This window comes from Aotus nancymaae, unplaced genomic scaffold (assembly GCF_030222135.1).
Source record: "Aotus nancymaae isolate 86718 unplaced genomic scaffold, 86718_ANA_hifiasm-v0.15.2.pri h1tg000012l, whole genome shotgun sequence".
Lineage (NCBI taxonomy): Eukaryota > Metazoa > Chordata > Mammalia > Primates > Aotidae > Aotus > Aotus nancymaae.
Window position 1 is genome coordinate 13,487,483 of NW_026988423.1, and position 18,638 is coordinate 13,506,120.

An 18,638-nucleotide genomic window follows, 5' to 3' on the forward strand; every position below is an offset into this window, starting at 1 on the left:
TAACCTGGAGAACGAGGCTAAGAGAACTGAGGGTAGCTATGCAGTTGTGAACAGTGTATCACAGTCCATGGCAGGACGGTAGTGGACGGGATGAATGAGCAAAGTTTAAGGGACAATTAAAGAGCCAACTAAATGGAGTTGATGTGTTGGAGAATCTGAATTTGAGTTAAGATTACTGGCTCGTGGGCAGAAGGCAAATTATTGCCAGAATGGCAGGGCTTTTTTCCTGCCTCTGGCTCTAGTTTATTTGAAGGTTATTTCAGTAGAAGAATTACCATGTACATCCAAGCCAATGGTCTGGATTCCGATTTTAACTAGCAATACTAGTGAGCTGCAGGATGTGGAGATAAGCTTCTTGATATCAGTTAGACAACCATGACCAATCTGTTGAGTATTCTTGTTTCTGGAGGGAATCCTGGTATAACTGAAAAAGTGGTGGATGAGAAGTTTAAAGTCTCTGATACTTAGTAACCAGCTGATTTAAGGCCAACCTCTTGGGCTCTCAGGAATACTATTTTGTATTGCTACTTCCTACTGGTTGCTTGCTTTTAAGATCTGCAAATTAATGTATTAATACAAAAAAAAAGTTCATAAATTTGGAAGAGCTGCATAAATTCCATACAGTATTAATACTGATGGTGAAAATGAAATTTTGTTTCGGATGTAGGGCTTTTTGTCAGGTGGCTAGAATGTCTCCTAAAATAATTTGTCATGGTGGCTACTTAAGACTGTATTGTATTCTTGAAAAATGCTGAGAGTGGACATTAAATGTTCTCACCACAAAAATGATAACTCTGTGAGGTAATACATATTTTAATTAGCTAGACGTAACTATTCTACAATGTGTATATACTCTAAGACATGTTGTACATGATAAGTACAGTTTATCAATTTGAAGTAAGTATGTTTGAAAACAAATTTGTCTAAATATAGAGTTTTAAAGTTTAAATCTTTTGAAGAAGACTTATTTCTTATACATTTAGCCTTGGGCCTTGAAAGTTGCTTTTGAAATCTAAAAGCTAGCTCATGGGTAAATAGGCTTTATTTTTGCAAGCATTTTTTAAAGAAAAATGTTCTTATGCCTTCTTTTAAAAAGTGCTTTTATTCTAGAATAAAAGCGTACTAGGGAACTTTGGTTATTAGTGTGTGGGTGATAACGTGTGCTTTGTGTTGTTTTGGGAAAAGATGTGTGTAATGTAAGATAGGTACAATGGCCAGTGATCTTTTTAATGGGTGCTTGCCTTATAGAATTTAACTTTGAGTGTTTTCCATTTTCCATTGGGAGTCTTTTTCTTCTAAAATTCCACTGTTGGAATTTGTCTTGATGTGTAGCCTTCTGCACATACTCTGTTAGCTGTGGCTTTAAAAGGTTTGAACATGGTCCCTTTATGACTTTAGTCCTGACTCAGCCTCTTAGGTGCTCCCGGGGAATGAGTAGACGAGATAGATAGAGGTGTGCTAGCCTTATTATTCCTTCCTAGGGGTCAGTTGAAACACGAGAGAACAGGGAGTGTGTATCTTTTTGGTCTCCTCGGTTCTTGTACCCCTTTGCCACAGTCTGTGCCCCGTGTAGACTTGTGGGCCTATTTATTTCATTTTGCCATCTCTGAACTTGAAGGTAGAGTATTAAAATGGTTGACTGTTGACTAGCCCTCAACCCATTGTTCTCCTGCTTTCTAATGGTTCTACACAGAATAAACCTTTCTACTTCTGAAGATAATTCTCTTAACCTCAAGAGTCTTGTTGCCTCAAGAGCGTTTTGGAAGTGTCCTGCTTAAGAGTCAGCATTAACTGATTCCTGTTCTTTTTGGACCTGTCATCTTTCCTTGGTGGAGTCTGGGAGCTTCAGAAGTTACGACGTCTCTCCGTTATCTTGTCTGCTCAGCATGTCACCTCATTGCTTCATATACTAGTAAATTCTGCCTTCACAGATGGTTTGGTCCAATACTGCTTAGGGGTCAGCTTTAAATTTGTATTTTTTTGTAGTGAACGAAGGTGAAAAACTTTGAGTCATATTATTCTGTGTTAAAATGCTGTGAGGAAGTTATTTGGTACTGGTCTTTCAGTTATAAAACAAATAATTGGTGAAAGTAGTAAATTGTATGTTCAACCTCACTCTGTCCCCTTTGTTGACTGGAAAAAGCAAGTAGGCGTAAAGAAGAGGAAAGTATCCACTGGACTCTCAAACGCTGCCTCACCCCATGGAAAACTCGACTATCCCCTTTATATCCCTTCCCCTAGTGTTGGACTAATTCCTAATTACTCTTTAGATCTCAGTTCAGATGTTGGCTTCTCAAGGCAGTGCCATCTCTCAGTATGTCAAAGCCAGATTTTTCTTCCAGCATTTGATGATAAAATTCTACTTAAGTATTGGTGGTATTCAATCTCTCTATGCAGGGACGTTCTGGGGCTTCTAAAAACAGGTTCTAATGTACCTTTCTAGCAGTCATTCCTGCTGTTTGTGTACCGTGGCTTCAGTGGAATTTCTTTTTCTTATTCATTCTTTAATATATTTTCCTTGTATTTTCTGGCTTCCACTCCCTTGTTCACACATTCTTCTCCTTTGTGACACCTTAGTCTCTTCACTACTTTAAATGCTAATGACTTCTGGCTGCATGGATGGTTTAGTCCGGTACTGCCTAGGGGGACAGCTTTAAACTCATATTTCTTTCCCATCTTCAAGGCTTACCTGAAATTTCGTTTCCTATTCCATGACATATTTTGTTTTTCTCTGGCTGACCCCGAGAGGCCTCTTTTCCTTTCTGAGTTGGGGTGTTTATTGCCCACGGTTGTCCTTTTGCACCTACTTACTTACTGTTTTGTGACTGTTCTCTTGACTCTCTTGCTTGTTTGTTTTTTTCTAGTCAACAGGAACATTAGATCACTGGGGACAGGGATTTTCATCTTCTGTTTCTTTATGTTCTTTACAGTTTATGCCCACCACAAAGTTTCTCAGTAAAAAGTTTATTTGCTCCTCATATTTTATAGCATGAATCCTGGTGAGAGTGCTTTGAGATTGTTTTTTTCTTTAAAAAATTTCTCCAGGTATCCAATTGTGTTCTCTGTTTTACTGCTTGTATGTAATGGCTGACATAAAGGTATTGGGAAAATCTGTATGCAAGTAGCACGAGAGGCTTAATAACTGCAGGATGTCTTGTGGCCCATGTCAGTACACATTTCTGAAGATACAGCATGAAATAAGATTTTACTAGGTGAGGGAAGAGAAGTAACATGGATTGGAGGCACGTGTTTTACTTGAACAGATCTGTTTCTTATAACTAATGCTTCTAAACAATTTTACTTCCAAGGTGTCAATAAAATTCCCAGGAAGAGGGGTTGAATTTTTTAAAAAAGTATATATTGGGTGCCATGTTTATTAAAAGATTAACTTTATTATGATCCTCTAGTGGCTTGAGTGAGAAATTGTCTCCTTGTTATGTGGGTAGAGAGCTATTTAAGAAAATCTCTTTAATTGATCTCTTTCTTAGAATTGAGATCATCTTCTGTGGAACAGCTTAAAAGTCACTAGGAATAACTAGTGATGAAAATGATATGAGGTGTTCAGAGCCCTAGTTTTCTGTTATCAGAGATTAAAAGCCAGTCTCTGACATTTACTGGTTAGATGAACTTGTTTTCATGTTTACCTGTTCATCACACTGTTAAAATGTAAAATGCAGATTGCATTGATGTATTAAAGATTTTGTTTCTTTTTGTTTAGGTACAAAGAGGATGGCGAAGCTTTATTAATTTTGCTTCCCTCCGAAAAAGCTATGGTGCAACAACTACTTCAGAAGAAAGTACCTGTGAAAGAAATCAAGTAAGAGCTACTTGTTGTCTTTATGTTTTTAGGAATATGAGGGCATGAAATTGTTATGCTTAATTATGTGCACCTAATTCCCTCCTCCTCCTAATTTATTCAACTGCCTGGTTTGACTTTTATAAAAAGGCTCTTTTTTACAACAGTTTTAGGTTCACAGAAAAATTGAAAGGAAGATACAGAGTTCTCATATATCCCATTCCCTGAACATGCACAGCCTCTGCCATTATCAACATTCCCCACCAGAGGATATCTGCTACAGTTGACAAACCGGTGTTGACGTTTTTTTCACCAAAGTCCATAGTTTACACTAAGGTTCATTCTTGGTGGTGTCCATTTTGTGGGTTTGCACAAATGTGTAATGATGCATATCTAGGATTTTAATATCATATGGCATTTTCACTGCTCTAAAAATGCCTATTTATTCCTCCCCCCTCCCCCTGAACCTCTGACAACTACTGATCTTTTTACTGTCTCCATAGTTATCTTTCCCGAATGTCATATATTATAGTTGGAATTTTACAGTGCCTAGCCTTTTCATACTGGCTTCTTTCACTTAGTAGTATGCATTTAAGGTTCCTCCATGTCTTTTCATGGCTTCATAGTACGTTTCCTTTTAGTACTGAATAGCATTTCATTGTCTAGATGCAACGGTTTTTGTTCATCTACTGAAGATATATTTTTTAATTTTTGTTTTGTTTTGACCTTGTTTATATGATCCAACTATAGCCTGGCTACAAAAATGACAGATTTGTATTGATTTTATGCAAATAACCACATTGCCATAAAAGCTAGTAAGTTGTCTGAATTCTGAGGGGTCAGGGAGAATAAGGTACTATATAAAGAATGTGTCATTTATAGGTTACTAAACAGAGGGTTAAAGATAGATCAAGAAGAGAAAGGATCTTTTCACTCCCTTAATAAAAATATGTAAAACCCTATCAGTAGTATTAAAATGAAATAACTACAGTTAGATTGTTCTCAGCAGTTCCCTTAATCCTACCTAAGTCTTACAACTAGTGGATTTTGGATTAACGTTTGGCTTTCAAAGGTCTAAAGGACATCTTAATCGCTTCCAAGTTTTGGCAATTATGAATAAAGCTGCCGTAAACATCCATGTGAAGGATTTTGTGTACACATAAGTTTTCAACTCCTTTGGATAAATATTACCAAGGAGCAGGATTGCTGGGCCAGATGGTAAGAATATGTTTGGTTTAGTAAGAAACCGCCAAACTATCTTCCAAAGTGGCTACACCATTTTGACTTCCTGCTAGCAATGATTGAATTTCTGTTGCTCCACATCCTTGTAAGCATTTGCAGATATTCTTTATCAAGGTGAGGAAATAGTCCTCTATTCCTAGTTTACTGAGTTTAAAAAAAAAGATCATGAGTGGGTATTGGAATTCGTAAAAAAAAAAAAATTTTTTTTAAAAATCTGTTGAGATCATGAGATTTTTTTTCTTTGCGAATGTTAAACCAGCCTTGCATTCCTGGGATAAATCTCACTTGGTTGTGATTTATAACAATTTTTATACCTTGTTGGATTTAATTTTCTAATATTTTGTTAGGTTTATACCTAAGTGTTTCATTTTTGGGAGTGCTAATAATGTAAATGGTGTTGTTTTTAGTTTCAAATTCCACTTATTTATTGCTGGTAAATTGATGTTCATAGTATTCTTTTTTTTTGTGGGGGGTGGGGGACAGAGTCTCGCTCTGCAGGTGCAATCTTGGCTTACTGCAACCTCTGCCTCCTGGGTTCAGGCAATTCTCAGTCTCCCAAGAAGTTCGAATTATAGGTGTGTGCCACCATGCCTGGCTAGTTTTTGTATTTTTAGTAGAGATGGAGTGTTGCTATGTTGGCCAGGCTGGTCTTGAACTCCTAGCCTCAAGCAATCTGCCTGCCTTGGTCTCCTAAAGTTGTTCATAGTATTCTTTTTATTCTTTTAATGTCTGTGGGGTTTGTACTGATTTTCCTTTTTTCATTTGTGATAAAAACAGGAAAGTGATTAACTTTTGTATATTAACCTTCAATCTTGTAGTTTTGCTATAATTGCTTATTAGTCTAGTAATTTTTTTGTTCATTCTTTTTGATTTCCTATATAGATAATCATGTCATCTGTGAACAAAGCCAGTTCTATTTCTTCTTTCCCAGTCAGTATGCCTTTGATTTCCTTTTCTTGTCTTACTGTGTTAATTGGGAATACTAGAGTGATGTTGGACAGCAGTGGTGAGAGGGGATGTCTTTGCTTTTTTCCTGATCTTAGCAGGAGAGCTTCCCGTTTCTTACTATGAAGTATGATATTAGTAGTAGGTTTTTGTATTTGTTGAGGACTTTTGCATCTATCATTATGAGTGATTAGTCTGTAGTTTTTTTTCTGCCCTGTAATGTTTGTGTCTGGTTTTGGTGTTCAAGTGATGTTGGCCTTATAGAATGAGTTAGGAAGTATTCCTGCTGCTTCTGTCTTCTGAAAGAGATGTTAGGAAATTGGTATTTGTTTCTTAAATGTTTGGTAGAATTTATAGGCAAGCCCATTTGGGCTTGGTAATTTCTGTTTTGAAAGGTTATGAATTACTGATTCAATTTCTTTAATAGATAGCCTATTGAGAGTGTTTATTTCTTATATGAATTTTGGCAGATTTTGTCATTCAAGGAATTGGTCTATTTCATCTAGGTTATCAAATATGTGGGCATAGAGGTGTTCATAATACTCTTTTTATCCTTCTACTATCCAAGAGATTTGTAATGATGTTTCTTCTTTCATTTCTGAAAATAACTTGTGTCCTTTTGTTTTCTTATTATGGTTATAGGCTTATGAATTTTTTTAGTTGTTCTTTTCAAAGAACCAGCTCTTGGTTTAATTTTTTTCCCTTTATTGATTTCCTGTTTTCAACTTCAGTCATCTCTGCTCTAGTTCTTTCTTCTTCTGCTTTTGATTTAATTTACCCCTTTTCTGTCTCCCAAGTTGGAACTGTAGATGATTGATTTTTAGGTACTTTCTTTCTGATACAGTCATGTGTTGCTTAATGATGGGAATAAGTTCTGAGAAATGCATCATTAATTTTATCCTTGTATAAACATCATTGACCACACTTACACAAACCGGGATGGTATAGCTTACTGTACACCTAGGCTATATGGTGGAGCCTGTTGCATTTAGGCTACAAACCTGTACAGCATGAATACTGTACATGCTGTACACTGAATACTGTGGGCGATTGTAACACAATGTAGGTATTTGTGTATCTAAACGTATCTAAATGTAGAAAAGGTACAGTAAAAATACAGTATAAAAGATAAAAAGCATACCTGCATACGGCACTAACTACAGTGCTTGCAGGACTGGAAGTTGCTGTGGGTGTCAGTGAGTGGTGCGTAAATATGAAGGGTCAGCACATTACCGTATACAACTGTAGACTTGGTAAACACTGTACACGTGGGCTATACTAAGCTTTTTTTCTTCAGTAATTAACCTTGCCTTGCTGTAACTTCTTTTACTTTGTAAACTTTTAATTTAGCTTCTTGATTCTTTTGTAATTACACTTAGCTTAAAACACACATTATATAGCTATACAAAAATTTTTTTTTTATTTTTTGGAGATGGAGTTTCGCTCTTGTTACCCAGGCTGGAGTGCAATGGCTCGATCTCGGCTCACTGCAATCTCCGCCTCCTGGGTTCAGGCAATTCTCCTGCCTCAGCCTCCTACAGGCATGTGCCACCATGCCCAGCTAATTTTTTGTATTTTTAGTAGAGACGGGGTTTCACCATTGGATCACGAGGTCAAAATATTTTTTTTATATTCTTACTCTACAAGCTTTTTTCGGGCCGGGCGCAGTGGCTCACGCCTGTAATCCCAGCACTTTGGGAGGCCGAGGCGGGTGGATCACGAGGTCAAGAGATCGAGATCATCCCGGTCAACATGGTGAAACCCCGTCTCTACTAAAAATACAAAAAATTAGCTGGGCATGGTGGCGCGTGCCTGTAATCCCAGCTACTCAGAAGGCTGAGGCAGGAGAATTGCTTGAACCCAGGAGGCGGAGGTTGCGGTGAGCCGAGATCGCGCCATTGCACTCCAGCCTGGGAAACAAGAGCGAAACTCCGTCTCAAAAGAAAAAAAAAAAAAAGTTTTTTTTCCTTTAAAACTTTTTTTGTTAAAAATAGAGACACAAACCCATGAGGCTAGGCCTACACAGGGTCAGGATCATTAATATCACTGTCTTTCGTTTCCACATCATCTCACTAGGAAGCCTTCAGGGGCAATAATACGCATGGAGCTGTCATCATTTATGATAACAGTGCCTCCTTCTACAGTACTTCCTGAAGCACCTGCCTGAGGATATCTTTATAAGTAGAAGGAAAACACTGTAAAATAATAAAAAGTATAGTGAATAAATCAGTTAACAGTGGTTTATCAAGTACTATGTACCTTACCTAATTGTAAACAGTGCCATACTTTTATTTATCTCGCAGTGCAGTGCATTTGCTTACACCAGCATCACCATAAACACGTGAGTAATGTGTTGCCCTACACTGTTAAGATGGCTGCGACATCACTAGGTGATAGGAATTTTTCAGTTTCACTAGCATACTGCAGCCGTAGTCTCCCAATCTTAAGTGATCCTCCTGAGTAGCTGGGACTACAGTCCAGTGCCACCATGCCTGGCTAATTTTTTTGATTATTACTAGAGACAAGGTCTTGCTGTGTTGCCGAGGAAGATCTTGCTCAAGCAGTCCTTGGACTCCCAAAGTGCTAGCATTACAGGTGTGAGCCACTGCTCCTGGCTTTCATTACAGCCTTATGGGACCACTGTTGTATATGCAGTCCATATACAACACATCATTATGTGACTGACTGACACATCATTATGTGACTCATGACTGTATATGCATTCAGTGGTATAAATTTCCCTCTAAGTACCATTTTTGTTGTGTTCCACGAATTTTGTAAGTAATTTTTATTTTTATTCATGAGAAATTTTAAAATATTTTGATTTTGTTTTGACTTGTGTTAGAGGTGTGTTTAATCTCTATCTATTTTAGAATTTTCTAGTTACCTTTCTGTTATTTCTAGTTTATTTTATTTTATTTTTTTGAGACAGAGTCTTGCTCTGTTGCCCAGACTGGAGTGAAGTGGCATGATCTTGGCTCACTGCAACCTCCACCTCCCAGGTTCAAGCAATTCTCCTGCCTCAACCTCCCAGTACCTGGGATTACAGATGTGTGCCACCATGCCTGGCTAATTTTTGTATTTTTAATAGAGATGGGGTTTCGCCATGTTGGCCAGGCTGGTCTTGAATTCCTGACCCCAGGTGATCTGCCCTCCTCGGCCTCCCAAAATGCTGCAATTACAGGTATGAGCCATTGCGCCTGCCCTATTTCTAGTTTAATTCCATTGTGGTCTGAAAGAAGATATTGTATGATTTATATTCTTTTAATTTTGCTAAGACGTGTTTTATGGACCAGAATGTTTTATTTTGGTGAATGTTCCATGTGAGCTTGAGAAGATGTGTATTATGTTGTTGGATAAAGTAGTCTCTAGATGTCTATTGCGTCCGGTTGATTGATGGTATTGTTGAGTTCAACTGTGTTCTTACTGACTTTCTGCCTGCTGGATTTGTCTATTTCTGATAGAAAGGTGTTGAAGTCTCTAATTATAACAGTGGATTCATCTTTCTGGATGCAGTTCTATCAGTATTTTCGTTACATGGTTTGATGCTCTATTGTTAGGAGCCTATACATTAAGGATTGTTGCCTTTTTGGAGAATTGACTTCTTTATCATTATGTCATGCCATTTATCCCTCATAAGTTCCTTGCTTGGAAGTCTGCTCTGTCTGACATCGGTATAGGTATTTTTGCTTTCTTTTCATTAGTGTTAGCATGATATATCTTTATCAAACCACTTTTATTAATTTATATGTCTTTGTATTGAAAGTTGGTTTATTGTAGAAAGTTGGTTTATTGCTCTGACATTAGAATAGCTATTTTTGCTTTCTTTTCATTAGTGTTGGCATGATATATTTTTATCAAACCACTTTTATTAATTTATGTGTCTTCATATTGAAAGTTGTTTTATTGTAGACAACATATAGTTAGGTCTTGTTTTTTGATCCACTCTGACAACATCTCTTTTAATTGACGCATTTAGGCTATTGATGTTGAAAGTGATTATTGATATAGTTGGATGAATCGCTAACGTATTTGTTACTGTTTTCTGTTTGTTGCCCTTGTTCTTTCTTCTTACGTTTGTCTCCTCTCTTTCTGTATCTGAGAATCACAAGATTATTTTCTCCGCTTAGCATACCAGTTTGTTCTTTTTCACTTTTTTTTAGTGGTTGCTCTAATGTTTTTGCAATATACATTTACAAGTAATCCAAGCCCATTTTGAAATAATGACATAATGCTACAGCACTTCACAGGTAGTGTGAGTACCTTATAACGTAATTCTGATTTCTGCCTCCTGTCCCTTATATCATTGATGTCATTCATTTCATTTATGTAAAGCATACATAAGCATATATACATAAACACACATAATCAAACACGCTGGGGCTATTATTTTGAAAAAAACTTAGATTACAAATAAGAAAAATTTTATTTTACCGTCACTTATTCCTCTGTTGTGCTCTTCCCTTGTTATGAAGATCTGAGTTTCTGACTTAGGTTATTTTTTTCTCTCTAAAGAACTGTTAAACATGTTTTGCAAGGCAATTCTGGCAATAAGTTTTGTCAATTTTTGTCTGAAAAAGTGTTTCTCTCTTGAAGGATAGTTTTGTAGGGTACAGAGTTCTAGGTTGGTGGTTTTTCTCTCTCAACACTTTAAATATTTCATTCCACCTCTCCTTGCTTGCATGGTGTCTGAGATATCAGATGTAATTCCTATCTTTGTTCTTCTATAGGTAAGGTGCCCCCTGTCCACTTCTTTCAGGATTAAACAAATATTTAACTTTCTGTAGTTTGACAATGATATGCCTAGGTATAGTCTCAGTATCTCTCTCTTCCCCACCCATCCCTCACTTTGGCTTTTATCGTGCTTTGAGCTTTCCAAGCTCTTGGATCTGTGATTTGGTGTCTGACATTAATTTGGAGGAAATTCTGAGTCATTACTGTTTCAAGCATTGCTTCCGTATCTCTTCTCCTTCTGATACTCCCATCATGCGCATGTTCACTTTTCGTAATTGTCCCATAGTCCTTGGAGTTCTGTTGTGTTGTTTTCAGTCAGCTTTGAAGTTTTTTTTATCAAGTTTAGAGATTGTTTCCTCAGCTGTGTCAAATCTAGTAATAAATCCATCAAAGGCATCAGTCATTTCTGTTGCAGTTCTTTTTGTTCTCTCATTTCTTTTTGATTCTTTCTTAGGATTTCCATCTTTCTGAATTACATTGCCCAACTGTGCATGTTACCTGTTTTATCCATTAGAATCCTTAGCATATGAGTCATTGTATTTTAAATTAAATTTCTGGTCTAATACTTCCAACGTCCCTGCCATGTCTGGTTATGATGCTTGCTCTGTCTCTTCAAATTATGTTTTTTGCTTTTAGTATGCCTTGTAATTTTTTTCACAATAGATACGATGTGCCAGGTATTATAAAAGGAACTCTTGTAAATAGGCTTTAGTGATGTTAGTGCTGTTGTGGTAAGGTGTAAGGGGTGGGGGCCGTGGGGGAAGCATTTTTAAGACCTGTAGTAGGTATCAGTCTTTTAGTGAGCCTATGCCTCTTGACTGGGAGCTTTACAAATTCTTCTCAGTCTCTGCCTTCCCACCACCCCAACTTAAGTGGGAAACGATGACTAGACTTGGGTGTTTCCCTCCCGCCAGGTCACTTAGGCTCTGTGAAAACCCTAAGAGGCTTGGCTCTCATTAACAAGGCCCGCCCTCAAGAGAAACTAGTTAAGAACAGAGTGCTCAGGCATATTTCAAAATGGTTCAGTTTCCCCTCGTTTTGCTGAAAGCATGAGGGATTTTTTCTGATATTTACTGCGAGAACTTGCTCGAGCTCCTGGGATAAAACTCATGAATGTGGGGCTGCCCTATGAATGGGTCCTCCTGGAGTTTTTATTTCTCAGGCTTGTCCACACGAGGCTCCAGAAGGTTTTATCAGTTACAGTTGAGGTTCTCCCACCCAGTCACTGACTCCCCCTGTTGTTTCTGCTCATGGCTCAGCTCAAGTAGGCTGTGACTCCCTGTACTCTCTTTCCTTTGTTGCGAACTGTGGTTTGTCCTGTGTCCTCCATCTCTATCATGGATAAAAGAAGAGTCGTTGATTTTTTTTTTCCCCAGTCTGTTCAGCTTTTTACTTGTTGTTATGATGGACTGATGACTTCCAAGCTGCATCCGTAGGGTACTGGATATCAGAAGTCTTTTTTTTTTCCCTAAAAAAACTTTTTAAACAGCCTTTTCCCAAAGACTGTTAGTGGAGAAAATGAGATGGAAAGGGAGAACTTGTTAACTTCAGGAAGCACTGATGATTGAAAGAATTAAACCTCTTGGGTGGAATTACTTTTGAGGTTGTCTCTCCATTTTAGAGAGTTGTGCTCTCTTGTCACTAAAGATGTGTAGATTCACAGTCAGTGGAATCCATCAGAATCTTACTTGTGTTTGCCCAAAATAATTTTGAGAGTAGTTGGATTAGGGGAGGAGGGTTGAAGATATAGAAGAGACAGAATTGGTTGTGATTTGGTAATTGTTGAGACTGAAAGTCTCTATCTTTTTGTATATTTTGAAATTTTTTATAATAAAAACAAGTAAAAACTAGCTCATCTACCACCACCTATCACCATCCTGGCTTTGCAGAAACAACATGGTTCAGCCTAACATCAGGGAAACAATGGGGTCGCTTTTGTGAAGCCTAGACCTCTAAGATTTTTCTTGCCTGTAGCTTATCTGGGCAGAATTAGATATCATCTCTGTTATAATATGCCTAATTTCTAAATAAGGGAATCACTGCAGTCTTTGGCTACTTGTTTATTACTTGAAATTGATTTTATGATGTTTGACTGAAACAGAAATATTTGTAAAAATGATATTAGGATTAGGCATGGTGACTCACACCTGTAACTCAGCACTTTGGGAATCCAAGGCAAAAGGATTGCTTGAGGCCAGGAGTTACAGACCAGCCTGGGCAACGCATTGAGACCCTGTCTCTACAAAAGAAGAAGCAAACAGACTAGCTGGGCATGTTGATGCAAGCCTGTAGTCCTAGTTACTTGAGAAGCTGAGATGGGGAGTCACTTGAGCCCAGGAGTTCAAGGTTGCAGTGGGCTGTGATTGCACTGCAGCCTGTCTCTACAAAAGAAGACCCTGTCTCTACAAAAGAAGAAGCAAACAGACTAGCTGGGCATGTTGATGCAAGCCTGTAGTCCTAGTTACTTGAGAAGCTGAGATGGGGAGTCACTTGAGCCCAGGAGTTCAAGGTTGCAGTGGGCTGTGATTACACTGCAGCCTCACTGAGGGAACAGAGTAAGACCGCTTTAAAAAAAAAATTAGATTTCATTTATTCCATTTCATATAGAATGGATCTCTAAACAGATAGACTACTTTCTATCTGCTGAGTTAAGAAGTAGCCAATGCTAATTGTGGTGTTAATCTAAGTATTTCACTCAGCATGGTATGTTTAGAGAAAGCATCTGATGTGTCATTTCTTCATTTCTTTTCTCCTGTGTTATTCATAATAGGCAAGAAAGTCAAACTTATATGTAGTTTAATGTCCATCTAATCTGATTCATAGTTGAGAAATAGTTATACGTTTAAAAATACCGAGGAAAATAGGAAAATGGTGCTTACTATTTTTAGTCTCCAAAATTGAGATATCTTATTTTAACCTTTATCTTTTTGTTACAAAGAATCAATCCAGAAAAACTTATAGATGTCCAGAAAAAATTGGAATCTTTTTTAGCTCAAGATCAAGATTTAAAAGAAAGAGCTCAAAGGGTAAGTCATTTTTGAATTGGATACCTTCATCAGATGGAAAAATAGTAAAGTTTATCATTTTTCTGCTACTTCTAGGTTGCATGTTTATACCTCAGATAGTCAAGAAGTGTAATTTGCTGATAGATAAGCCTAGCTTACTCTTTTTTCTTTTTTTCTAGAATTTTTTTTTTTTTTTTTTTTTTTTTTTTTAGATAGAGTCTTGCTCTGTAGCCCAAGCTGGAGTAATCTTGGCTCACTACAACCTTCGCCACTTGGGCTCAAGTGATTCTTGTGCCCCAGCTTCCTGAGTAACTGAACTGCAGGTGTGAGCCATCGCCATGCCTAACTAATTTTTTGTGTTTTAGTAAAGAAGGGGTTTCACCATGTTGCCCAGAGTGGTCTGGAACTCCTGAGCTCAGGTGATCCACCTGCCTTGGCCTCCCAAAGTGCTGGGATTACAGTTGTGAGTCACTACTACGCCCGGCCAGTCTAGCTTATTTAAAATTTTGAAAAATATTTTTATATATAGTTTGGGAAAATGATCTTTAGTTTTGTCAAAGACATATGGAAAGTCCTCTTAAATAAGATGTTTTAGATGCACAGTGGCCTGATTTCTAATACTTGATAATATTACCAACTTTTTATTTCTTTAGTAAAGTTGCTGTAACTCCTGATTGTACTTTCTTGACTGTGAGATTAATATCTTCCAACATTAGATTAAATTTTTAGAAAGTATAGAACTCTAGCTGTATTATCTTTAGGAATGAGATTTTTACTGGGAACTTTACAAATTCTTCTCAGTCTCTGCCTTGTATATGACTTAATGTTCCCCAATTACTTTTGTGGACTTAAAACTCTTGATTAGCAAACATATAAGGAAGTCAATATTTAGTTTTATTTTTCTTAATTGAAAAATTATATTTCTGGTATGTAATATGTTTTGAAATATACATTGTGTAGTTGCTAAATGAAGCTGACTAGCATAGATATTGTGAGAAATCTACTGAAAATTTTTTTTTTTTAGTTTTTAGAATAGCCCACAATAGATTCTTTGGTAAAAGAAGATGTGAAATTATTTTTAATTGTACTTTTTAATCTATCTAATCTTTGAATTAACAGATATTTGAGTCCCTCTCATTTTCAGCTGTCATTTACTGTCTTTTATTGCATTTACAAGATCTTTGCATCTCCAATAGCATATCAACAATGAGCCTGATAATAGGGATTCAGAGGTTGCATTCAGTAGATAGATGAAGTGGGAGGAAGAAAATAAAGAAGAGTTATAGAAAGATCAGTCTGGCCGGGCACGGTGGCTCACACCTCTAATCCCAGCACTTTGGGAGGCCGAGGTGGGTGGATCATGAGGTCAAGAGATCGGGACCATCCTGGCCAACATGGTGAAACCCCTTCTCTACTGAAAATACAAAAATTAGCTGAGTGTGATGGCATGTGCCTGTAGTCCCAGCTACTTGGGAGGCTGAGGCAGAAGAATTGCTTGAACCTGGAGGTGGAGGTTGCAGTGAGCTGAGATTGCACCACTGCACTCCAGCCTGAGAAAGGTCACCCTAAGTTGATAGAATAGCCTGAGCAGAAAACCATTAAGTAGGTAGCCTTTTATGTGGTAGTTTTGAAACTTATTCCTGGCAAAGAAGTAAGTTGTTTGTTTGTTTTTTTTCGGACAGAGTTTCGCTCTTATTGCCCAGGCTGGAGTGCAATGGCATGATCTTGGCTCACTGCAACCTCTGCCTCCCAGGTTCAAGTGATTCTCCTGCTTCAGCCTCCCAAGTAGCTGGGATAACAGGTGCCCGCCACCACACCCGGCTAATTTTTTGTATTTTTAGTAGAGATAGGGTTTCACCATGCTGGCCAAGCTGGTCTTGAACTCCTGGCCTCAAGTGATCCGCCTGCCTCAGCCTCCCATAGTGCTGGGATTACAAATATAAGCCACTGCACCCAGCCAGAAGTAAGTTTTATTTAAAGAATAGATCTTAAATATTTTGCTAACTTATTTTATATTTTAGCAAATTATCATTGGTGTACTTAGAATAACATTAATGATGAGGCTAAAATTTGAGTGCTTACTGTGTACCAGGTACTTAGTTCTGACAAGACTTTTACATATATTGTTACCTAATCTTCTCAACAACCAATGAGGTAGGTGGTATTGATTTGACTATACAAATGAGTAAATGCTAGCTTGAAAGTTAAAAAATGTCTAGGGTAGCTGGGTGCAATGGCTCATGCCTATAATACCAGCACTCTGGAAGGCTGAGGTGGGCAGATACCTTGAGGCCAGGAGTTTGAGACCAACTGGGCCAACATGGTAAAACCCTGTCTCTACTAAAAATAAATAATAATAATAAATTAACTGGGTGGTGGTGGTACATGCCTGTAATCTCAGCTACTTGGGTGGCTGAAGCATGAGAATTGCTCGAGCCCTGGAAGCAGAAATTGTAGTGAGCCATGAGCCGAGATTGTGCCACTGTACTGCAGCCTGGGCTACAGAATGAGACTCCGTCTCAAAAAAAAAAAAACAAAACCCAAACTCCCTCCCCCACAAAAAAACCACAAAACTATCTAGGGTAACATAGTTATTAAGTGGAAGACCTGAGACTTAAATCCAGGTCTAACTTTCTTGAGACCTACTGTGTTAGGAGAAATTAATTCCAAAGTCTGAGAGAATCCAATGGTAAGTTATACCAAGCTGGATAAGTTCACTTTACCTGAGATCCAATGAAAAGGATCTTTGAACAAATTGTTGATTTTCTTTTTTCTTAAAAATTTTGGGCATACAAACGTGTGCATGTTTTATCTAGCAAACATCCTTCAAACTTGCAATTAAAATCTTCTAGGAGCTTTGGAAGTAGTATACACATTTAAACATAATAGATTAATTTTGATGTGTAATGACTTGCTGCATGCCTAGGAGGTCATTCAGTTATCTATCAGAAAATATGAAACATTGGAAAGATGTTGTTTCACTGGTTTGTGCATACAACGGATGAGTCTTCCAGAACACAGATTATAGAAAAGCACGTTGAAATAAATGATGTGATTTATTGGGTGTCACGCATGGTTTAACAGAACGGCTAACTGTTGCCAGCAGCGGCAAGCTATCTAGTTTCATAGAAGTGATTTTCTAGGTTTTGATTCTAATCTGGATAGAACAAAAGTGATAAGCAACTGAGGTGATTGCTTGTGGATGATTGTAGTAGAAAAATTATCTTTAAACTGGTGCTAGATAAAATGTGAAGTTTAGGAAGTATGGAAACAGGAACTAAATATACTTGACAAAAGTCAACTTAAAAATAAAAAATTACCTAGGTGTGTTTTGTTATCTGTTTATTTGACAAACTGACAAAGGATCAGGACCCTGTTTATTTTCTGGTTTGTGTAACTCTAGTATGAAGATAGTTTTTTTTTTTTTAAACAGAAACAGAAAATATTCCAAGTTAATGATGAATTACTTGAAATCATAAAAAGGAAAAGCTTTAGCAATAAAGCTCTTACTGTCATGATTTTATTAAATCTCAATATGTCAGATTTTATGTAATTGGAAAAACTTGTCTTTTGACACAATAATAAAAAATATTATCAATAACTAGCATTTATTACTGTATTTCAGAAAATATGCTAGGTATCTATGTTCATTTAAAAAATTTTATTCTCATAACTCTAGTATCTCATTTTAGATAGATGAGGATACTGACATGTAGAGAAACAAGAAATTTGCTCTGGGATTAAGATTTTGAGCTCTGAATAGATTCCAAATTTATATTATTCTAAAGCCTATATTTTCCTCATTGTGTACCTTATTGTAATGGAATTATACTAACTTTTAGAGTGGTTTTTTGGAAAGATGATATTCTGTGTTAGGTTGGCTTGATGAAATCAAATGCAAAGTTTTTTCTAATATTACAGTTCTAAAAGTTATGTTTTCATGTATGTATGGAATGGAGACATACTGAACTATTCTGTCATTTTTCAGTACTATTGAATTTATCTCATTGGTTAATTTTCTTATGTTTTGGTCTAAACTCATTTTTAATTTCTATCATGTTGTACTTTTTAACCTCTTAATTTACAGTGCTTCGTCTCCTATATACGATCGGTATATCTGATGAAGAATAAAGAAGTATTTGATGTGAGCAAGTTACCTATACCTGAATATGCCCTGTAAGTATTCCTAATATAGTTGTAATAGTGAATCCTCAAAGTTAGAGGGAATTAATTAATCAATTAATTTAGAGATGGGGGTCTTGCTATGATGTTCAGGTTGGTCTCGAACTTCTGGGCTCAAGCAATCCACCCACGTCAACTTCCTGAAGTGCTAGGATTACAGGCATAAGCCACCACACCTGGCCAGAGGGAATTTGTTTGAAATCTGTTCTCTGAGATTTTTAGTTTAAACTACTCTGTCTTAAGTTAAAAGAATCTGTTAAAGATCTGCAGTGAAAAAGATGAAATCAACTTGGCAGAAAATTAGTTCAGTGTTCAGTTCTTGTTACTGGGGAGCAGTTTGTTATTTGGAAGTAGAAATTCCTTAGAGTGACATTGGCTCTTTACTATAGTTTGATTTTGAAGGAGATGGAGAGCAACCAATAAACATTCTTTAAAATCTCTAAATGTCTAAGTTTTCTCTTGTTCTCTGAAACCCTTGCCTGGATTACCATAGACATTTTATGCTTTGGATATGTGTCTCTTTGCTGGTTCTTCTTTTGTTAGGTTGCTTACTGCCTGAATGAATATTCTTTCTGTCTTGTTTCTTACAGGTACTCATGGTTACTATGGCAAGATGTCAGTTTTTAGTAACTGAGGTTACTATTGTATGAAACAGAATGGTTGGTTTTGTTTTGGCTTAGTATTTGAGGGATTTTTTTGGGGGAGGAGACAGGGTCTTTCTCTGTCACCCAGGC

The 18,638-nt window shown here is 37.1% G+C and overlaps 1 protein-coding gene across 1 annotated transcript in view; it reads left to right on the forward strand.

Moving 5' to 3' along the window:
• DDX10 (DEAD-box helicase 10) overlaps positions 1 to 18,638 on the forward strand; it is a 269,719-nt gene that overhangs the window by 39,957 nt on the left and 211,124 nt on the right. The window contains exons 10-12 of the mRNA XM_021671095.2: positions 3,719 to 3,817; positions 13,656 to 13,743; positions 17,810 to 17,898. Of these exons, the coding sequence (XP_021526770.2) occupies positions 3,719 to 3,817; positions 13,656 to 13,743; positions 17,810 to 17,898 (276 nt within the window). The remainder of the gene's footprint in view (positions 1 to 3,718; positions 3,818 to 13,655; positions 13,744 to 17,809; positions 17,899 to 18,638) is intronic.